This window comes from Diabrotica virgifera, chromosome 4, assembly GCF_917563875.1.
Source record: "Diabrotica virgifera virgifera chromosome 4, PGI_DIABVI_V3a".
Classification (NCBI taxonomy): Eukaryota; Metazoa; Arthropoda; class Insecta; order Coleoptera; family Chrysomelidae; genus Diabrotica; species Diabrotica virgifera.
Genome location: NC_065446.1, coordinates 66133922 through 66158973, shown reverse-complemented (window position 1 = coordinate 66158973; position 25052 = coordinate 66133922). Strand labels below are relative to the sequence as shown.

The window sequence follows — 25052 nt, the reverse complement described above, 5'->3', positions numbered from 1 at the left end:
TAAATTTTTTTATTTATTTCTTTTAAAAAATGCTGTTTTGTGAAAAACTTTTTTTGTTTTTTGTTATTCAAGATGCACAGCAGCCTGTTACTTTTTTAAATTTTATGTAAATTATCCAACATTTTTTTATATCTACATTTTTGTAAATTTTGGTACAAAATATTAACAAACAGGCAGTAATTCCGCACAAACCAATGTCCGCCACGGTTGTTGGCGAGGATGAGACTCTGTGAGACCATCGTGAGAGCGTCACGCAACATGGTCTACAAGTGAATGCGAGGCTTTACCTAATACTCTTACTTGTACCACAGTATAATGCTAAAGAATCAGTGGGATAACTCCTCGAAAAATCCTTTGTTCTCTATGTTCCATTTTGGTGACAATGTCACCAAATGAGAACTAACAGCATCCTATGTTTGCCGTAATTGGTTATTTTCGTTATGTATTTGCCGTAATTGGTTGTTATTACACAATCAAAATTTTGTCTCAGAAGAGGATTGCAAAAATTGGAAATGTCAAAATTCGAGAGTGAGCTACCTGATTCCTTAGCATTAAACTGTGCCTTTACTAAGAACTTAAATATTTATTAATATATACATACTTTTCTAACATTTCTTTTGCAGCTAAGTGTTTAGCCATCTTTATTGTTCTGCCAACAGCAAGTGTTTTCAAAGAACCAATGCGACATTCATAGGTAAATTCCCTAGAATGTGATAATCCAACAGCTGATATTTCTTTGAACATAGGATCTTCAATTTTAGTTTTAGCACACATTTCGATCAATGGACCTTAAACAATAATATAAATATGTAATATTAAAGAGGACAGGCTGCTCTTGCAGTAGCTGTTTGGTATAGTAGGCTCGGAAATCGGCTGGAGAATTTAAAGCGAATATAATAAAATTCAGTTGGGAAACATTGTGTGAATACCAAGTCTTCACAGATATCAACAGAACCGTAATTTAGTCCAGACAAATTAATATATATTTTTACCAACAAAAAGAGATGTTGGATGCCTCAGAAGCCAATCGGTGCAAGTCAATAAATGTTTGAAATGAGATAATAAGATGTTTGTGAAAAGAGTTGCAAAAAATTGAGGAGCAATTAAAAATAAAAATACCCTCATTATTGATCATAATATAAGTATGTTATTCATAAATAAAAATAAGGACCAGCTATTTGTCGTTGGTGTATTCTTTGGTGTTACATTTCATAAGTCATTTTTAGGGAGAACTTGACTTACACCGTTTGACTTCTGAAGCATCGAATGTTTCAAATATGATGTGCAAAATAATTTTGAATTTGGTTCCGCTAATGAACTTGCTTTTTTGCCCTTAACAACTTCACTGTGCAAATGGTAATACATATATACAAAGAGTCTCCCATGTCCAATGCTATTTTAATATTAAATATGTAACTGTAGTAAATATTGATTTTTATTATCACTAAATATACCCAAAAGTCAAATCAGCGTTTTTCTAAAAAAAATTTAATGATCATATGATTCACAGACCTGCTGTTATACAAATTATATTCCCATATTCATTGGATCATATAAAAGTAAATTATATCATACATTGAATGTGCTTTGTAATCAAAATAATAACGGATTTGAAGAGGAAACTGTCGGAAAAGCTAAAATGTAAAGAAATGATATCTGGTATAAATGAAATGATAAATGGTATCTGGTTAGATACCAAACTGTCTTTCTCAAGCCATATCAATCAAGTAACAAATAAAGCAATGAAAGTACTGGGATTTATCCAATGCACATCTGTAGACCTGTCTTTATTAACTTTTAGAAGATTTTATTGTGGTCTCGTTAGGCCCATTCTAGCCAGTTTGTTTGAATAAGTTGTATGGTCCCCATCATACAACTGTTTTTGAGGATAGCAGCTTATAAGAGTGGATACCGGAGAGAGGAATATGACTATCAGTGGGTAAGAGATACTCTAAATTTACCAACACTTGAGTCAAGGAGGACATTGTTAGATTTGTTTCCTACACAAAGTTATTAATGCTATTGTAGATTGTCCTCAATTGTTATGCCTTATTAATCTTAAAGTTCCTTGTAGAAAGTCGGAAATCTTTTCAGTGCCATTTCACCACACTAATTGTGGTAAAAAATGAACCTACTACACAATTGGTCCGGAGTGCTGCCAATAGCCTGGCAAGACAAATGGATATTTTTGACTCCAAAATTAGTTTATTTAAAAAACAATTAAAATGTATCTTATAATAAGTGATCTCTTTTACATGTCAACCATATTCTATCCTTGGTAGCTGTATTAAAATTTGTTATAGTTTATTACTCAGAGGCCTGATTCTAATTCATTTTGAGGTCGCAATTTAATTTCGACTCCCCCATTACACTCGCAATTTATAGCGATTCTTATTCATTTCGATATTAGTTCCAACTGGGGATATTAACATTATCATTTTGACACTGCTCAGAATTTGGGTTGGTCCTCCTGTTTATTGGATTTATTGGCTATGCAACCACCGCAACGTTTGTTGATAGTCTGGTCAAATTATCGAAAAAATGTCATTTTTGGGAAAAGTTATTTACCAGCTATTTTATGGGGTATGACAAGTCCGCAGAAAGTATGTTATTTTATTTATAAACAAATTAGCACTCCTATCTTCTTTTTTTTTTTCAATTAGTGCTCTGCACTAATTGAATCTCCTTAAGATTTTTCCATTAAACCAAAAACACTCAAATAAAAATTAACTATATTAATTCTGCACAAAGTTATTTTTTTTTCGATTTCCTTCAAAAAAAATTTTCCTCGGAAAATCCGAGTTTTCCCAAAAAAATCTGCAATTTTCAATTAACATTTTAGGAAAGTAATTATTTATCAATAATTAAATAAATTGGTGACATGAAAGATTTTTTATAGTAGATTATATATCAGGAGGCCAGCGACAATCTAACCAATAGTTTAGCAATAATTAAAATGTTAATTAAAAATTTCGGTCTAAATAATAACTAGAAAGATTATGATACACCAGAATAACTATGATTTTCGTATAAAAAAGCACTATACATATTCAACGTACTTTACAGAATTGAAATTAAAAGAAACAATTTTTTGGCTTATAAACAAATATAATCCCTCAGAAAATATTAGATTAAATTAAGTTAACGCTGTTGAAAATGGCACGGCTTCTGTGCCCTTTTCGAAGAAAAAAAAATTGAATTGTGAGGAGTGGTTCTAGGTATAGAGCAATAATTGAAAAAAAAAATTCGAAGTGCTAATTTGTTTATAAACCAAATAGCACACTTTCTGCGGACTTTGCATAGCTATATCGTCGTCGTGGATGTGAAGAGAGCTAACCCACATTTTCTCAAAAATGAGTTAACTGCAGCATCACAATCAGAAAGAAAGGTTCCATATGTTTTGGAAATGTTCTATTTTGAATGAAACAACCTATTCACTTAGCTCTCTTCACTACAACATGGAACCTTTCTTTCTGATTGCGATTAACTCAGTTAACTCGTTTTTGAGAAAATGTGGGTTAGCTCTCTTCACATCCACGATGACGATATTATACTAATATATGAAATCTTAAGATTTGATTCCAGCATGCCCAGCAATAAAATAGCTGGTACATAATTTTCCTTGTTTTATACTCATTTTCCCAGATTAATATCTTACATCTTTCATTGAGTTGGTAATTCACGTTATGAACATTCTCAATTACCTATGTTTTACCGTAGGGAGTGATTACGAAACCTCTTTCCCTACGTTGTCGATGCGAGTCAGGCACTCGAAGGCACTGTTCGATACTGACGACCCTATCGACTTGCCAACTCGAACTATCTATCTCTCCCTGATAGATCTCGGATCTTCTATAACACTTTCTCTCTTACCGATCAACGTATAAAAATCAAGAAAAGTGAATACATAACGACATAACCTACTTCTTCATACTTTGATTTCTTCAATTTAAAAATAATGTAAATAGTTAATAAAACGATATTTAGATTATACGATTTTGATAATAATTCTCATGTTTTGAACATTCAAAAAATATATTGTTTAAATCTCCCAGAGAGGTGTTATTACACTCATTACACTGACAGAGGAGTTCTCTAATACTTATTCCTATTTTAAAAAGATGTAAGGGAAACGTCCATGGTTAATTTTTATCCTTGTACTTGTAATATTTGCAGAGTAATATTTAAAGGCGAAAAGGTAAGATAAGGAATGCTCTGAGACAGAATTCGATGAAGGGAATAGGTAGGTAGCAGTGACCGTTACGAACTTTAGTAATATTTTTATATAACGTCTCCCATCTTTCCCTTGCCATTTAATCTTTAAGAACGGTAAACAATCATAATTATTCTCAAATTATACTCAAGTTCGAAAATCATATATTTATATATCTAGGTATACGTTATCACTGAATCCTCCTTAGAATATAAAATAAATGTTTATAATAAGTAAATAATAAAAAGTTTATTTTATGTTCTATAATAATTGAGGTTAACGAGAGAAATTCCTTGGCATAAATATAACGTGCAGTGCAAAATCATTCTATTTGTTCGAAATATCATCCCGTAGGTTCAAAAATACGATGGTTGCCGGTCATTTTCTGACAGTCTACTCGAACCCAGGGTTGAAAAAAAACATGTTTTTTTTTATTTTATACAAAACAAACGTTTTTTTTTGTTTTAAACGGTTTTTTTTGTTTTAAACATGTTTTATTTTTCTTTTTTATATTACGTGTTTTAAACAAATAAAACGTAGAAAAAAACATTGTTTAAATCATATTTCTTAAAATGAGAAGGATCTGTTTGAGGAATTAGGCAGCACAGATAGATATAATAACTTATGGCTGTTCAGCCCATATTATGAACTTACTTGCCCACAATATAGAAGTGCCAGGAATAAAGAACAGCGTCAAAAAATTGCAAATATTTCAGAAATGTACATTTTGCTAGCGCAAAATTCCGAGAAGCTGGTGATTCTGCTCTTGTATTGCATTAGGATGTTCGTTGGAATACTTTATCGGAATGCTTAGAAAGTTTTTTTTATTTTTTTATTTTTATTTTATTTGGGATACAGACAGGACAAACCCATAAAAGTATCCACTACAGAATTTCAGATACATTTACAATTTTACAAACTGATATATAACTACAAACTAAAAGTAAAAATATTCATTGAAGTAAGAACATAAATACAGAAAATGATATAATATGTATGAACAAAAGAGAAGAAAAAAAAAAGAGAAAATAAGCGATAACAAGACTGAATACACCAAAAGACTAAGTTTCAAGAAAGTGATTCTTCAATAGTTTTTTAATCATATCCGCTTTATGAAAGAAGATATCAATATCCACAACACTAGACAATTTATTATAAGTATTTGTCATTCTATGAGCAGGTGAATTTAAAAAGTAATTTGTGCATGCTTGGTCCGTAACAAAAGTATAATTATTTCTAGTAGTGTGGATTGGAGTACGAATTTTCAGGAAATTATAAGGTCAATACAATCTACATTATTATTTAGGACCTTGTGAACAAATAAGACATCCACAATTTGTCTACTATGCTCAAGAGAAATTATTTTTAAATTAGAGCGAATGCGTTGTCTATCACTATCAGGATAAAATTTCCTTTTACAATAGGAAATAAACTTATTTTGAATGGATTCTACTTTAGAGATGTATACCGAATAACGCGGATTCCAAATAATAGAACCAAACATTAAAATACTATTGACATATGCCATATATAACGTTCTAATGGTAAAAGGGCTTTGTAACTCAAAACAAGTTCTATATATGAAGCCCAACTGCTTACAGGCTTTTCTAGTAATATTAGAGATATGTTGATCAAAGAGTAGCTTACGGTCCAAAAGTATACCAAGATCCTTAACGCTTTCTACTGCATGCAATACACAGTTAGAAATTTCATATGTGTTATAGTTTAAGTCAGGACTGCTGCGAGAAAAATGTATATAATTACATTTTGAAACATTTAAAAACAGGTTATTTCTTACACAATAATCAGATAAATTGTTTAAGTCTTCTTGAAATTGAATTCTATCATTAGGACATGAAATACAGTGATATATCTTTAAATCGTCGGCATACATAATAAATTTAGCAAATTTAAAACAGGCAGATATATCATTAACATATAAATTAAAAAGTAAAGGACCTAAATGGGACCCCTGAGGCACTCCTGACGTAGTGATCACAGCATTGGATTTAAAAGCTCCTAAAGTTACTTGTTGTGATCTATTTCTGACGTATGAGTCAAACCATCTTAATAAATTACCATGTATACCGATTTCAGATAGTTTCAAAACAAGAATCGAATGATCGATTTTATCGAAAGCTTTACTGAAATCAGTATAAACTGAATCAACGCTTTTTCTCTCATTTAGACTTTGAAGTATGTATTCAATGTATAAGAACAAGTTTGTATCGACTGAACGTTTTTTCATAAAGCCATGTTGTTCAATATTAAGTAGGTTTTTTACGTCATAATAAAGAAAATCAGAAATTATACTTTCAAATACCTTACTAAAAATATTTAACTTAGAAATAGGTCTGTAATTTTCAACTTTGCTTTTATTTCCGGATTTATGAATTGGAATAATAAAAGCATTCTTCCATTTATCAGGAAATTGACCGGCATTAAGTGATTTATTAAACAACAGAAATAAAGGTTCTGTTAGAGATTGTTTACAGTTTTTAATAAAATCAGTAGGTAGCTCATCTGGTCCAGGCCCTTTATGAGGTAAATTTTCAAGTTTATTTTCAATAATTTCGCGAGTAATAGTATATTTACAGATATTTAAAGGCGTGTTAGTGTAAATATTACCAAAATTGCTAACATTACTAGGTACAAAAACAGAAGCAAAGTAATCAGAAAATACGTTACAAATTTTCTGTACGTCAGTAGTAGAGCCCTGAGCAGTAAGCAAACTGTTTGGAAAACTATTAGAATTTCTCTTATTTTTTACAAATTGCCAGAAGTATTTAGGATTTTCAGTAATATTGGTTTCAACGTTAGTTAAATATTTTTTATAATCTTCATTTATTAAGAATTTAGATCTGACCCGTAAAATTTTGAAGGTTAAATATTCTAAATTATTGTTGTATTTTTTCCATCGACTATGAAATTTAAGCTTTTCTTTAATAACTTTTATTGTAGAAGTAGAGAACCAAAGAGGGTATCTTTTATAGTAATTAGGATATGTAGGTACATGCAAATCAATGATTTTATCAATAATATTATAAAACAAATTTACAGCTTCATTTATATCATTTAACTTAAATTTAGTTTTCCAATCAACTGCATATAAAAGACGGTTAATTTCATTAAAATTCGAGAGTTTAAAATTTCTTCGAGATTGGTTTAAAACCCTAGTGCAAATATTAAAAGGAATATCTACATCAAACTCTAAAGTATTGTGATATTTACCCTCGGGAACTAGTGGATTCGTAGACAAACATACATTTTTTATAAAAAAACTATTGTTAAATATAAGGTCTAAAGTATTACCTGATTTATTGACATTTGGGTTGTACTGAACCATACCAACCAAAGACATGGTGTCAACTAATAAGCTTGATCTAGGATCATTATAATTACTTGGTTTGCAGTGGTCATTCCCATATAGTAACCATTTAATTTCAGGGAGATTAAAGTCTCCACAAATGACAAAAATATCATTAATATTATTTAGGTAGATATCAACAAGCTTATTACAAAAAAAATTTAATACAGCCATGTCTCTGGGAGGTATGTAAACACAACCTATGTGTACTTTTTGTTTATTCCGAGGAGTGATGGTGACCCAAACATCTTCTGCTTCAGAACACCAAGACTCCTCGGAACATCTAGTAAGTTCCTCGGACACAGCTGTAAGAACACCTCCTCCCGTAAGTTTGCTAGAAGAACTTGTCTCCCTATCCCGTCTATACACTTTATAACAAGAAAAAATTTCTTCACTTAAAATTGATGTATTCAGCCACGTTTCCGTTAAACAAATTATGTTTTGTTCACAATTAAGAATATTGCGAAATACAATGCTAACTTTTGAATTTAATCCTCTAACATTTTGATACAAAAAAGACAGATTAGAAACACCAGCCATATCCATAAAAAAAATACAAAAAACAATGTCAAAAAAATAAATATGTAGTTTAATCCAACTTCTCGATATCCCCATCGCATGAAATTTTTATAATTCGGGATCTATCATCCTTTCGCACAAATATGACGCAATTTCTTGTCCAAATATATTTGTATTGTTTTGATTTCGCAGCTAGTTTCGTATCTCGTAGAAGTTTTTTATTTTTAGGGGTCAAGTGTTCATTAACATATAATTGGTCAGATATATTTGCTATTTTCAATCCCCTAAAACTACCATTTTGACGACGTTTTGCTTTTGCGGCAGCCAGAAATGCATCCTTTTTAATTTTTTTAGAAAATTTTACAATAATAGGCTTAGGTAGATCTGTACGAAAAGTTGAGGAACGGTAAAAAGAGTCAACATCACCTTCGGTTATAGGGAGATCGATAGCCGAATCAATTTCGGAAACTATTTTTAAAACATTCTCGTTATCTTTAAAAGGAACTCCGCATATCTCAACATCATTGGCTCTTAACTGTTGCTCAAGTGTATCCACTCGAGAATTTAAAAACTTGACCTCATCCCTTAAATTTAAATTTTCTTTTGTCAACTTTTCAATTTCCTTAATCTTGTTAGTAAGAGTAGAAATAGTATTTTCAAAAGTTGTAATTGAATTGCTGCAAAAATTAACAGACTGCAACAAATCTCCGTATTTAATGTTCATTGATGCCATATCCTTCTGAATACTATGCAAAACTTTCAACGCTTGTGACGAGGAGGTTTCTTCTAAAGGAAAGTCATCAGAATCTTCATCAGCAACAATGACGGAACGCCTTTTATCAACTATCCCTCTGCAATTAGTACACGTCCAAGATAAACCTGGTGTCTGAAAGCGTGAGACATCCGATTTAGTTAAACCAACACACTTAGCGTGATAGAATTTCTGACAACCACCACAACATTTCAGACCAGGTGATTTGCCCGTGACTCCTTTAGTACAAAGTACACAGATTGACATCGTTTAACCAGAAACGATTAATAGTCTATTAAGTAAAAACTAGACGAAACTTTTTACAGTAATTAGTGTATTTGATTTCTGACATGAAATAGAATTATAACCATCAAATTTATGAATTAATTACTCACATTCAAAATCCATATGCAAACAGAAAAACTACACCAACTAATACTTTAAAACAATACTCTGCTGTAGTGAAAATTTAAACAATATCGTTTACGGTAAGCCCGGCCGCACATCAAAGAAACATGAAACGTAAATTACGTTTCATGGAAATAAACCACTGCTAAACAAATATATATCCGGCCATTTATGAGACTCTCCGAAAATAAAAATGTGTCATGAGCATGAATCACACTCGTTTCATTAGTAGGCGGACTTTGAGATTTTTTTAGCAGTGTTTTCTTTTCATGAAACATGTTTTTCGTTTCATGTTTCATGTTTTTCGTTTCATGTTTCTTTGGTGTGCGGCTTGGCTTAGACTGAGAATATCGCCGTAAATTGAGAGCGAATATAAACACGTCCGCACCGAACGACTGTCTTCGAATATAAGTTAGTTGAAAAACTGGCCAATATTATTTCACATTTGCTCTAAACAATAGAATAAGTATTAAAAAAATTGGAAAAAAATCCTTTGTAAAAGGGGTAAATTTTTTTTCTTTTCTTATTAAAATCCCTTAATAGGGCTACATCACATGGCAACCAGGATAATGCCCTGAGGTAATGTATTGAAATTTCCCAACACATAGGATTCAAATTGAGTTGTTTACATTTCAATGACTTAATGGCAACTGAATGCGAAATGAGAAATCCCACGTGTTGGGGAATTTCAATACATTACCTCAGGGCATTATCCTGGTTGCCATGTGACCATCACAGGGCTTTTTATTGAAGTATGCACTTTTAAGGCATCTATATTACATGTAAAGGGTTTTTACCCGGATATTTTTATTTTGTGGCTCAGCTAGCATCCAGTTTATCTAACACTGATGATGATTTTTTATAAAAATCGAAAACGTTTTGTTGTGATGTAGCCCTTTTAAGGGATTTTAATAAAAAAAACTTTTATACCTTTTACAAAGGATTTTTTTCCAATTTTGTGATTGATGGTATACAGCCAACTACAGGAAAAACATTTTCTTTTCCTTGTGGATTTTTTAGAATAAGTATTGATAAAGATGTAACAAAGCTTGTAAATGATACAAAGTTAAAGGCAAATGCCAAAGACTAGGTATTTATAAAAATTAAAGTATATTACAGTGCAGGGACAAAGTCCAAACAAATACTTGCACTAAATGAGAGGCTACAGAGATATGACTGGAAACATCTGGAAACATTCGAGACTGAACACGCAAATGGCGAATTTTTGGTAAACGATACGAATAAAGTCAAGGAGCTTATGAAAATGGCTTTGATCCTGACTCATTTCTTGACAAGTTTGCTTGCTCATCGCTTTAGTGGAAATAAATTTAGTCAAGAGCAAATAAAAACTGGTATGGAATATATAGAAACTTCACTTCACATTCAGAAGCATTGCCAATTATTATTAATTACCAGGCAAAGTGTGTACCCTTTAATCCATATATTCGAGAGTTATCAAGTAACTCTATGAGAATACGGTAACGTTATAAATAACATGTAAAGTATACAGTAAAATAGCGTTACCGTATTCTCCTAGGGTTACTTGCTAACTCTCTATTGTCTAAACATCTAATGTACAACCATTTGCATGGTGGCGTTCTATGGTCATACAACATAAAAAAAACTCTTCTCATCATACGCTTTAGTCAATTCCAAACTATGTAACCGGCTAGGCAATGTCAAAGCTGCTAAGTTAGTTTCAATTTTTAAAGAGCTTAATTATATAATTGTGTTCCCATTATTAATAAATAAAAATATATTTGTTACAAAGTCTGTATAATAATATATTATGTATAAGATTTTTTTCATATTTATGTATTATTCACAAAAAAAAATGAAAAAAACGCTTGTTTAATTTAAGTGTTTTAAACATGTTTAAAACAAAATGTTTAAAACAAAACAACCCTGGACTCGAACCCAGTTCGTAATCACTTTTTGGTTTCGATACGTATTCGCATTGAGTTTACCTACGGTTCGTTTTGCGATCTCGCATCGAGTGTTCGTAATCCCGCCCCTGTTTTGAGTCAAAATTTGAATTAGAATCAGAGCCCAGAGCTGCTTGATATTTTAAACATTTATTGTTAAGCTGTAGCTTTGTTAACACTGTAAATGGATGCCGTTAATAAATAAATAAATGTGGAATGGTATGATGATTCATGAGGGTGTGCAAAAAAAGAATTATTTCATATTATGCCTCATAAATTATTTTGTATTCTTATTTCTATATAAAAGGCAATAGGGATGTTCACTAATTTTTAAATATGGTTAAATTCAATAGATTATAAGGTATATAAAAACGTAGCAATCATAAAACTGTTTTAAAATGTATATTTTTTAAGATAAATGAGTTCATAATGTTGATTTTCTTGGAGGCTAGAAAAACGCTAACCTGCGGCGAGACTACAGTCTGTGACATCAGCAGTCGTATCGTCTTTGTTCGACGACTAGTTTTGTGTACTTATTTACGAAGTGTATTTGAATGTGTGCAGTTCTTTACGTATTGAATTAGTAAAAATGAAACCAAATAAGTGGCGTTTTGTTCCTTGGTGTGTAAATACCTCTAAAAACAATTGTGACAAGATTTTTATTACAATTCCAGCTAATTTAAATCGTAAAAAGAAACGTAAAAAAGAAGTATGTATCAATAAAAACCAAACTTTTCTCTTGCGAAGATCACTTCTTTATTGTAAGTTATGGAACTTTTCCTAATAGACCAGGACGCATCTGTAAAAATATTAGTACATTTGGACGTTGAGAGGTGACTCAATTTTTTTTTGCAGAAATTGCTTGAAAATAACTCAAATAATAATATGTGAGTTATCCTCCCGCTCAAAAAGGTCCGGAACATTGTTTAAATAATCAAAATGTCAAAAAATGAAGGAAAAATTCGATTTTTTTCTTGGTTTTTTGATTATAAATTTAAATGTATTCATTTCTGAGAAAAGTTGTACTGATATAAAAGTTGTGTAATTAAATTTCCTACAATATAGAATTGGTTACGAATTTAAAAAATAGTCACCCTTGCTGCAAAATAGCAATAATTGCGAAAAAACCATACAAAAACAAGTATTCGCATTTTATGTTTTTCAAGAATTTATGCTATACTTATGACCTTTATATTTCACCCAGAAAAACTTTATGATACAGTAAAATAATACTGTAAATTTCATTAAGATCGGTTCAATATATTTTGCAATCCAGCTTTCGTAAGAAAAATTCATTTTTTCAAAATATTACAGGACTGAAAATAAAGTAAAATAAATTCGTTTGCAATTTGCAAAACTATAATCGATTAACTACCACGGCATTAGGAATTTTTTTAAATGGACATTAATTATTGGTGCTACACGCAGGACAGAGGATAGTTTGCTCTGATTGGGCATTACAATGACCTTTGATAATGATTGATACATTTTAATTTTTATTACATTTCGATATAAATAAATAAATGGGCCGGCGTAGCCGAGTGGTAGTGTGCTAGGCTAGCGTGCCGGTGGTCCGGAGTTCAAATCCTACCGCCGGCAAGAACAACTAGACATTTTTAAAATGTTTATAGGCCCCAGGTCGACTCAGCCTGAATAAAATGAGTACCTTGGGTAAAACCAGGGGTAATAATAGGCGGTTGAAGCGTAGCACTGGCCCTGTTACCTTCCTTGTATACCGTAGGCCCTAGATATAGCAGACTACCCTGCTATACTCCCAAAGCCACGTGAGCGGTATAAAAACGGGAGACTATTATTATTATAAATAAATAAATTTGTTTATTGCAAAATAAAAACACATACTCCATCCTTTGAAATAACACTTTTTTTAGCAAAAACTTTCTTTGTTCATATATTCTAACCTAGAGAGAGAATAAAAGTTTATTATTTTTAAACATATGCAATTGTTTAAACAATACTTCACAAACAATAAAATAAAATTAGTTTGATTTTTGTGGAATTAAAATAATAAAATACAACAAAATATAGAATAAGAAAATAATATATTAGATAAAGATTGGAAGAAATTTTGGTGGAAATCAACTTGTGTGAATCGAACAACGCTGTCCTGCGTGTAGCACCAAAAATTAATGTTTATTTAAAAAATTTCCTGACGCCGTGGTAATTCATCGATTTTAATTTTGCAAATTGCAAATGAAAGGTACAGTACACTTCTATAAGCAAAAAAAAAATTCAACTTGCTATCTGCTTTAGTTTCAGTCCTGCAATATTTAAAAAAAAATGATTTTTTTTTGCGAAAGCTGGATTGCAAAATTTATTTTGCAACATCTATTGAACCGATCTTAATGAAATTTACAGTGCTATTTTACTATATCATAAAGTTTTTCTGGGTCTTAAGTGTAGCATATGAAGGTCGTAAGTGTAGCATAATGGTTGAAAAACGTAAAATGCGAATACTTGTTTTTGTACATTTTTTTTTCGCAATTATTGCTATTTTGCAACAAGGGTGACTATATTTTTAATTTTTAACCAATTCTTTATTGTAGGAAATTTAATTACGCAACTTTTATATCAGTACAACTTTTCTCAGAAATGAAAAGTTTTAAAGTTATAATCAAAAAACCAATAAAAAAATCGAATTTTTCCTTCATATTCTGGCATTTTAATTATTTAAACAATGTTCCGGACCATTTGAGTGGGAGGATAACTCAAATATTATTTGAGTTATTTTCAAGCAATTTCTGCAAAAAAATTTGAGTCACCTCTCAACGTCCATCTCAAAACAGATGCGCCCTGGACTATAAATAAATGAGTTTTTAAATTAGTACTCATTTTTACCCAATTCTATGATATGTTTTAGATTTAAGTTAGCTAGGCTAGGTTATAAAAAAATAAATTATAAAAATTCTTAATACCTACAGTCGAAAACTTGTATTTTAGACTTCCTAAATATCTGTTTCTAAATATCCAGACAACGAAATGGGTTAGCAAGAAAATTTTTTACAAAAATAAAAAGTACCTAGTTTATGATCTTTTAATTTATCTGGAGGTTTAAAAGACTTGGTGTCCATAACATAGTAATAAAGTACCTATTTATTACTGACAGACTATAATGCTGGGGCCACAGTAATGTCTAATACCATTAATTAACGCATTATTTGCATTACAGAGATGGCAAATAATGCGTTAATTAACAGCATTAGACGTTGCTGTGGCCTCAGCATAAACTAGACATCATTTAAATTAGTAGGGCAAAATCTGGGGCAAATTCTATTTAAATGCATTAATTTTTTTGAATCCTGAGAAAACTAATAAATATTTTTAAAGAACTTGAACGCAACATTAAGGATTACATTAGTACTGAGGACCGAAAGTCCGTTAGAATAAACAAAAAGTTTCCTTTGAATGAAATATTTAAAATTAGAAATCACACTAAATTTTATCTTTTTTTTTTCACCCCTGTTGTACCTTATTAAAAAAAACATTCCACTACTCTGTGGTTGATTTATTTCTTTACAAGATGACAAGAAATCAGACACCATTGTTACATGTACAGTAGGTAGGTTAAGAGAATCAGCTATTTTAAAACCTTTCATTTTATTTATTTATTTGTACTACCCAAAATATGTCCTTTGAAACAATCTATCCTCTTTAAACTAAAAAAAAATCACAATAAAACTCCACGTTATCCCTGATAAGAGAACAAAATACAAAATAAAATGACCTGAACTTATGTCAAACAGGTACCTAAGAATAACAGTGTGTGGACATGGCACGCGCTGGAGTATACAACTAGTGATGTCAGAAGCATTTTCTTGAAATTTAAAATAATATGAGATTTCTAATGAAGTTTTTTCATAGACAGGCCTTTTTAATTTTCTTAATATTTCAGACAATTATATTCAAAAGCTACCAGATCACCAGAAAGCTATGTAGGATTTAGTAGACTAATGCCCGGTTGCACCAACAGATCTTAAGCTTAAGTCGAGAATATCATAAGAATTAATATAATATAATTATAATATATTACAATAAGAATACCATAATATAATAATAGATATAATTGATAATAAGGTAAGAATCTAAAATTATGGTGCAACGGAAGTGATACTCAAGGAGGCCCTATTTATGAGTAGAGCTTAGCTAAGTAGAGCTTAAGATCTGTTGGTGCAACCAGGCATTAGAGCCCAATGTAAACTTTTAACAAGGGATTGCTATACTAATTATATTAATGAAACTGAAAACTCCATTAAATTTAATGTTAAGTCATTTTGGAAATTCGTTAATAGCAAAAGAGAAAACAACATAATACCTGACACAATGAAACTAAACGATTCTATTGCCTCTCATGGAAATGATATATCATAATTTATTTGCCAATCATTTTTCGTCTGTGTATACTAACCAAAGACTAAATTATTACCATAACCAAATCCACTTCAACGTTAGTGTATCTTCCTACCACATTCAAATATCAAAAATATATGAGAGATTGTCACAACTGAATATTAATAAGGGACCTGGACCCGATGGGATTCCTCCTATTATTCTAAAAGAATGCAGCTTTATACTATCTAGACCACTTTATCATATTTTCAATGCCTCTCTCGATTCTGGTGAATTCCCCAATTTCTGGAAACAATCTTACGTAACTCATATTTATTAATCAGGTGTTAAATCTGATATTAAGAACTATCACCCCATATCTATTCTAAGCACTATCCCTAAAGTATTTGAAAGCATTATAACTGAATTTCTTACTTACGACTGCTCTAGTGTTATTACTAACTCACAGTTTGGGTTTTCTTGCGGTAAAACTGCTGAGCTAAGTCTACTCAGTTATACTGTCTACCTATCTGAAGCCCTGGAGGAAGGCTTGCAGGTTGATTCAGTGTACACTGACTTCTCTAAAGCGTTTGATAAGATAAACCATGACCTTCTATTACATAAATTACGTTCTTATGGTATTGATGGTCTGGTATTTAGCTGGTTATGTAGTTATTTAGAAAACAGAACTCAAATGGTTAGAGTAAATCACTGTTATTCTAACATTTTTCCTGTAACTTCAGGTGTTCCTCAAGGTTCACACCTGGGACCGCTACTATTTAATCTATTCATAAATGATATTACCACTTATTTTTCCCATACAAAAGCTCTCCTTTTCGCTGATGACCTTAAGTGCTTTACAATAATAAGATCTCATGATGATATTCTTGGACTACAATCAGATATTAATAAATTATCCTAGTGGTGCTCTCTTAATGGCATGGAATTAAATGTTGGCAAGTGTTATATTATGCGTTTCTGTAGGAATCATCATTTACTAACACATGACTATACTATTAACGATCAAGCATTGCAATCATGCACACAAATCAGAGACCTAGGCATAATATTAGACACTTCACTCAGCTTCACATCACATCAGCTAACGTCACGTTAGTACCGTTGCCCAAAAGTCTATGAAAATGCTTGGTTTCATTAAAAGAACATCTCGTGATTTCACAGATATAAATTCAATGAAAATTTTATATTGCTCACTTGTTAGATCTCATCTTGATTTTTGTTCTTCTGTGTGGTCTCCATATTATCTAGTTCATAAAAATAAACTTGATAGAGTTCAGCATACCTTTCTCAGATACGTAGCTTTTAAACAACAAATATATCGTAGCTACACAGATATTGAATTATTATTGAATATTACTTCATTAGAAACCCATAGAAAAAGAAAAGATCTGACAATCTTATTCAACATTATTAATGGTAATAGTAGCTGTCCCGATCTTCTGTCAAAAATTGGTCTTTTTGTACTTACTCGGTCAACAAGACAAACTCAAACTTTTCACGTAAGCTTTCATAGATATAACTATACTTACAACAATTTTTTACCACGAACACTTAGACTTGCGAATTCTCTAACTGACTTAATATATTCTGCAATTCCTTGGATATATTTAAAAACCATTTGTTGTACATACAATGTTAGTGATATAATTTCTATCAGCAATTTTTTAAGCCTAAACTTTGTTTGTTTTTTATATCGTTATGTTCTTTTTTTTTCCTTTAACTTATTAGCTTTGTTATCCAATACATATTATAATGTTTGTTCTTTGTGTTGACACTGTTTATGGTTTTGCTGTTGTCTTTGTAATATTTTTTTTTGTAATAATATTTTCTGAATTGGGCTTGCCCGTAAATAAATAAATAAATAATTATTCCTAGGGTGTTTCTTAATCGTTTTACATGTTTAAAATGAGTATTAAATTTTTTGTGAACATCCCTATTATTTTAAATATAAACCTACCCAATAAACATTTTTGTGTTGTTATTTTACCCTACTCCTACTGGTATAATATAAATACAGTAAAACCTCTGTTAACCGAAACCTTTTTAACTGAAACATCATTTAACCGAAACGGCTGACAGTTTCAATAATTTCATCAATAAAAGTAAATTTTTATCCTAAAACGGAAACAATTTGATGTTAATTTGTCAACATTGCTTTCATACAACTAAAGATTACAATTAATATTAAACATATTACGAAATCACCTCATAGTGTTTTTAATACCAACTGACCAAGAATACTATGTATTTTTATACAAGAAGAATACAAAAAACAATGCTATTTTTAACCGAAATTTTTGTTATCCGAAACTGCCTTCCCCCCAATTATTTCGGTTAACGGAGGTTTTACTGTATAACTAAGAGTCATAATATCTAATATTTTACCATTTTTTTTTCACACTTGATGATTATTATAACACACTCATGTATTTATGTGTGATGACTATCATCATGATCAATTTTAAAAATGCCTACAAAATAAGATCTACTCTTGAATCACATTTGATTCATAAACGTACGGATTAGGGTTATAAACAAACACGCTCTTTGAATCATATATGATTCATTGGACAGTGAAGTTGTTAAAAGTAGAAAGTACTTAAAAGCAGCCTGTTTCAATTATTAAGTCTCGATGGAGACCCCTCAGGCTCCCCTTTAGCTGGAGGGTATCACCCCCAAACCCTGTGTCCCGTTTTTCAAGTTTATGATTTGGTCACCCTAGTTTACCCACTTGGTGAATAATTATCATAAGTTTTAATCAACCGAGGATAAATATATAAATGAGGCGCTCAGAGCAACAGTGGCCTAAGCCACAAATTGAGCATTTTTAGATTAATATATCGATAAAAGCAGCAACATTAAATCTTCGGATTAACAAGGATTTACACAACCTACCTCTATTTGGCTGAATGGCGCTACATAATTTGTAGCGCCATCCCATAAGCATAATTGAAATGGGAAAAACTTCGTTTTGGGGGGTTAGGCCACTGTTGCTCTGAGCACCTCAAATGAATACAGTCATATTTACCTATCCAGTTAACAGGTGCCTCTACCGAACTACCATTTTCTAAACCAGCAACTTCGACTTGAAATTCTTGAACCGGTAGTTCCTTTGGGTCATAAATACCACCCTCTTCGAGTAATTTTAAGAGTTTATATGCAGCCTCGTGTTTGCTGATTTGTTTCGAAGTGCCGGTTCCCTCTGCTTCCATTCCACATGCTTTTACTCGACAATCAAATCGATCGTTATGAGTACCTAAAATACTATCAACTATTTCGTATTGAGGAACCGGAAAACCTTTTTTTACTGCTAGTTCCTGAAGTGCCATTACTGGAGTTTTCCTATTGTTAGCCATTTTGCCCATTTTGTTGTTTACTTTACCTAAAAACGACACAAATTAAGAACAAATCAACGTTTGCTATTTTACAAATTAATCAGATATAGTACACCTATTAATATTTAAGTTGTGTCTCTAAATAGCTGATTAACTAAAATTTATTTTGAAGTAAAAAATCATATTACATGTAAGTAAACGTAAACTACCGCACCTTTTGTTAATCTGACAGACAGAATGAAATGATGAGTATGAATGAAGGACGGGGACGAGGGAGGATATGAGATTATACACAGATTATACAACATATGACAGCAGCTCGAAACAAATGACAATCGATGAAAAGCCCTATTAAAAAGTTGGTTTATGCGGGAAAAATCGAAAAATGTAAAGCCGGACTCAAACGACAAAGACAAAACGGCTCGTGTACTTCGCAAGTACAGGGGCGGGATTACGAACACTCGATGCGAGATCGCAAAACGAACCGTAGGCAAACTCGATGCGAATACGCATCGAAGCCGGCCTCAAACGACTCGTTTACTTCGCAAGTACAGAATTATTCGCCTACTTGGAAAGTATACGAGTTTGCGATTGCAAAACAGGGCACTCACACGACGTGTACAATTTACAAGTACGCGAGCATAAACATTTCGCTGTGTCTAGGTACACGCTAACGTGTACGCAAATTAAAAAGTTAGGTACACGCGAAACTTCATCAAGTCAGTGACGTCACTATTTAGCGTGCATTGTTATTTACTGGTTTTTTACATACACGCTAACTTGAGAATATCGCGAGTGTCAGAGTGAGTTTAGAATTTGTCTAATCGTGTTGTGTTACATTTTAATATTGATTAGTAAAGAGATTTCTTATTTTTTATTTATTTAGTGCTTGTTTTTAAATTAATAATGGAGTGTGGAAAATTATTTAGTTCTTTTAATGAGTTTAACAACATTTTAAAACAGTATGAAAAAGATAAGAGACAAAAATTCGTAGGGTAGCAGAAGAATTAAGATAAAGTACACAGGGCGATTGATTTAGTGGCAGACCAAACTTATGGTTTTTTAAATGGAACACCCTATAATTTATTTTATGTTCGAAATCTTCTTAACGTCCCCATCACAAAAATATAAAGGTTTATTATGTTATACAGCAGTGGTGTCATGGTGTGGGAACGCGTGGGAACGCCGTTCCCGCACTGGTTAAGAAAAGAAAAAAAAATAATAGAGAATTTAGGTTTTGTAAACAAAAATTAGCAGTGCGTTCCGGCACTGCGTTCCCGCACTGCTAATTTTGCCATGACACCACTGTTATACAGGGTATTTACAAAGTTATAACCAATTTTCTATGAAAATCGTAACAAGTTCAACTTCCCTGTATAAATAGAAATAAACACAACAGCATTGGTTTATCAGTATTTTGTACATGTCCAGAACTAAATATTTATTTTGCTAACCTGAATATATAATTGTATACTATACACATTGATTATTTATTACAGTTAAGTTTGAAACATCTGAATAGTTCTGCTTCCCTTCCCCTTCCCTTAATAACAAACATTTTTCTATCAAACAAACACTAAACATATCAAAATAGCGTGTACCAAAATATACAGTCACTGCGCACGCTAAATAATGACGTCACTGGCTTGATGAAGTTTAAATTCGCGTGTAATACCTAACTTTTTTATTTGCGTACACGTTAGCGTGTACCTAGACACAGCGTAAACATTTGGCTTAATGACCTTGACAAATGAATCAGAGGTGGTGTGATTACGTGATTACTAATAAATAGACCAGAATTGGGACTACGTGCATTATCGCCTGAGTCGAACGCCTGAGACGATCGTACTCTAAGGAATATAGACGGTTCTATACTACATTCGCTCTCGCGAGATTTTTTTTGACACTGACGTTAGTAATTTCTTTTTTGAAAAATTCAGTTGTCAGAAGTGTCTGGAAATTACTACAAAACCAACGCACCTGCTCATATCCAATATTATTAATAGTAAACAGACATAAAAATAACATAAACCTTACGCCAATCAATATTTATTTATTTAAACCATTATAATGTATTGATAGCAAATGAGAAAATTATTTATTGTACAAAATAAAAATATTATAAAAATGCCACAAGGAAATAGCTTCAGAACAACAAAATAAAAATATTTTGTAGAAATAAACTTCACAAAATTTTATGAGATTAGTAGACACTCCCACTATTTCTAATAATTCTTCTTTTTTTAATGAAAGATTAAGTTGATTTGAGTTGATTTTAGCAGTTAATAGTGTGAGGTAGGAATTTTTGTGTTGTAGGTTTCCTATTCCGAATGTCTCAAAAAAAATCTCGCGAGAGCGAATGTAGTATAGAAGAGACCACACTAAACGTGACTAAACTCAACACGGACGTTTGCATAGGTATATATTAACATAGAGTGAGCCTTCACTCCGCGCGTCCTGACGACAATCATACCTATTCTGTAACTCATTTCGATGATAGAAGTCAGTAAAATCGAATAGAAGTGACCAAGTCGAATAGAAATAGTCCAAATCCGTATTCCATAACTACTTCGGAATCTCTACAATCGTAATGTGAATAGAAATCACTTCGACAGCATTTACCCTGTCGAGATGAGATTCCGATTATCGGAATTGTGGTTGACGCAAGCGCATTTTGTTTTGTTTTGACGTTTAGATTTTATATATAAAAATAATTAATTACATACTACTTATTTATAATTATTTATAGTATTTGTACCTTTTTTTAGCTGCTTAATTTTTAGTCTGTGGTGTTATTTGTTTAGAGAACTATATATATTTCATTTAGACATGTTGTACGAGTATGAATAATTGGACCTAACCTTATTTATTTGCTACTTGGCGTCTGAATGTTTCCCATTCACATTGTTGCCATATTTTGTTCGTATATTTCTTGTACAATTGCAATCAATGGTATAATGCACAAGAATAGCTTGATAAATAAATATTATACCAGTATACTTGTATATTTATCAGTCAACGCTCATAACCTGAACAAATTATAGAAAAGATGCCATTTTTGGGAAAAGTTGTTTAGCAGTTATTTCAACTGAAATCGAATCTTAAAGATTGCATATTATTAGTAATATCAATTTTAAATAATTTATTAATAATAATGAATTAATAACATCAATTTAAATATCTTTGATTTAAAAGCATTTATACTTCTTATCTTCACTTATCTTTTTTATTTATCAGTTTATCTTCTTTTTTATATCAATTTTAATTAACTTTAATTTAAAACCATTTATCCTCTTTTAAGCTTTTTGCATCCAGTATTTACACGAATATTTTATTTACTTCTCAAAACTTTGAGGATAGTATGAAGAAAGTATGAAAACATTGAGGAAATGGCAACGGTGTCATATCTCAAGTAACAAAATAGGTCACAGAACACAATTTCGCTGGTTACTGCGCGGCTGCCACCTCCTCAGAACCGCGTGAAATAGAAGTCAGAGATTCCGATTACGATATGAGTTACAGAATACCGGTCCAAACACAAAAATGACGCGATAGATATCAAACATTCCGATTTTGGGTAATTACGATTCGACTTGGTCATTTCTATTCGATTTGTTAAAAGTTACAGAATAGGGCTGAATATCTCTTCGACTGGTTTGCGCTCTCTTTCTAGCACATTGTACCGAGAAACTAAGATGACATTAAGGTGTGAATATAGGCACGGAAGAGGAGGACAACTGTCGTAGCTTAATATGCGTAAGAGTGAAACAGCACTAATCCAAAGAAAAAAGATGGCGTCGTCACTTCGCTTTGAATGACACTCTCTCTATGTCAATTTACCTCTATGGACGTTTGCTGTGATTGGCAGTCATCGTCATCGGATTGCATGATTTGAGTTTCCACTAGACTTGTGTTATGGACGGATTTTACGGGCTGTGATTGGTCGTATTCAAATCAATGACATATTTGATGACATTTAAAAGAAATACGTAACACGTAACCCTGTTTTCTGGTTTGTTTTTGTTTATGCAGTGTGTTTATGTTATACAAAAGAAAAATATTGATATTTTAGTTATTAATCTTGGATTTTGAGACTATTTTATACGTTTATACTTGTTTATTGTATTCATTTTTAAACAGCCATATTATTTCCAGCAAAAGTTATGGAACGTTTACAGATACATAGTAATATTTATAAAAAAAAACAAATTACTTTCTGCTTGCTTCCTATATTTTGTAAATTTTTAAAGCTTCCTCCCAGACTCATTTGAGTATAAGGTGGTTCATTTTTCCGAAATAAATGGAAAGGATGGCGCATTTAATGCAGTGATTTGAGCTAATATAACAACACAAGAAGATGCTCAAAATTGTCAAAAAGAATATGAAAATGTTAATAAAGTAAATTTGAGTTCTAAGAACTTATCCAAATGATTCTATGAAGCTTGTTTTCAAGGTAAATATTGATGTTAATATATTCACTTTCTAACTTTATGGGTTTTATATTTTGTAGGGATGAATAATTAACATTGGAGAGAATTTTTAAGTATTTTGCTAAGCAACAAATTTTGTGTTCATTTTGATTTAAAGTTCAAAACATATATTCATATATTGTAAGATATTAAATAGATTTTTTTTATTACAGAAAGACTATCGATGCCATCGCAATACTCAGGCTAATTTGCCTTCATCAAAGACAAAAAATCCGTCATCTAAACATGTTAACTGTCAGGCATTCTTAATAATTACAGTGAAACCATCAAGTATGAAAAGGTAAAGTCTATTTGCTAATCTGAGACACAACTACTGTCTAGTGACGTTGGTAATTTTTTTTTGAGAAGTTAGGTTGCTAGACGTAACTGGAAAAGACTACACAACCAAACATAACTACTCATAGCCAATATTATTATTAACAGTAAACAGGCATAAATCACATAACATACACCATACACCAATCAATAATTATTTATTTAAACCTTTATAATGTATTGATAACAGATGAGAAAAGTATTTATTGTACAAAATAAAAATATTTTATAGAAATAAATTCCACAAAATTTTATGAGTTTAGTATACACTCCCATTATTTCCAACAATTATTTTTTTTTAGTGAAAGATCAAGTTGATTTGAGCAGTTAATATCTATTGTTGGGTAGGAATTTTTGTGTTGTAAAGACAACACTTATATATTACGATTATAGATATTAAAGCTGCTTTTGATTGTATAAATAGAGAAATAATATGGTCAGTAATGGAAGACCTGGAAAGCCCACAAAAGATAATAAGCCTGGCAAAAAGTACATATAAAAGTATATAGAAATGTACTGGCTAAAGTACAAATAAACGGAAACTGATTGCCAATAATAAATCTAAGAGGAATAAAACGAGGGGACAGTTTCATTCATATTAGTAATGAAGAGTGCTAAAAGAAGGTCAAGGCAAACAGTCAACAATAGGGTATAGGAATTTAGTACCAGTGAAAATGGAAGGATTACTATATGCAGATGACCTAGAAATAATAGCAGACGATAAAGAAAAAATGCAAAAATTAATGAATATATGGGTGGAAGAAATAGAAAATTTGAAAATGGAGGTAAATGTAAAGAAAACGAAGACCATGATAGTAACCCAAAAGAAAAGGGAAGAAATAAACCAAACGTTATTTAGTCGCAAAAATGAAATAATGGAAACAATCTCGACGTTTGAATACCTGGGAGTAATAATATCAGAGGATGGAAAGGTAGACAAAGAAATCTCATACAGGGCGAAAAAAGCAAATAAGATCTACTATGCACTAAATAAAACAATATTTGGAAAGGAAGAAATAAAACTAAAGGTATACAATGCAATATACGTATCAACTTTAAAATTATGCAAGTGAAACATGGGTAAACAATGCAAAAATAGACAGTACAATAAGCGCAGCGGAGATGAAGCAGTTGAGAAAAATAGCAGGAAAAACAAAATTGGACAGAATAAGAAATGAGGATATTAGACAAAGGCTATCGATAATAACGAAGATCCAAAAAAGAAATTAAATTGGTATGGACACATTAACCGAATGAACCAGGGAAGACTACCAAAGCAGGTGATGGAATCAAAAAGGTATGGTAAAAGAAGGAAATGGAGGACAAGAAAAAGGTGGATCGATCAGATTATAGAAATTGGGAAG

At 31.4% G+C, this 25052-nt stretch overlaps 1 protein-coding gene across 3 annotated transcripts in view; it reads right to left on the bottom strand.

Annotated features, from left to right (window-relative positions):
* Positions 1–25052, bottom strand: part of LOC114334387 (interferon-inducible double-stranded RNA-dependent protein kinase activator A homolog) — a 52502-nt gene that overhangs the window by 23163 nt on the left and 4287 nt on the right. The window contains exons 1-3 of one of the 3 annotated variants that reach the window (XM_028284424.2): positions 19098–19251; positions 18577–18930; positions 602–788 (exon numbers count right to left, since the gene is read on the bottom strand). In XM_028284424.2, coding sequence (XP_028140225.1) covers positions 602–788; positions 18577–18930; positions 19098–19191 — 635 coding nt within the window. In that variant the 5' untranslated portion in view covers positions 19192–19251. Of the gene's footprint in view, positions 1–601; positions 789–18576; positions 18931–19071; positions 19252–25052 lie in introns of those variants that run through there. The other 2 variants (XM_050648226.1, XM_050648225.1) reach the window with 2 other exon arrangements.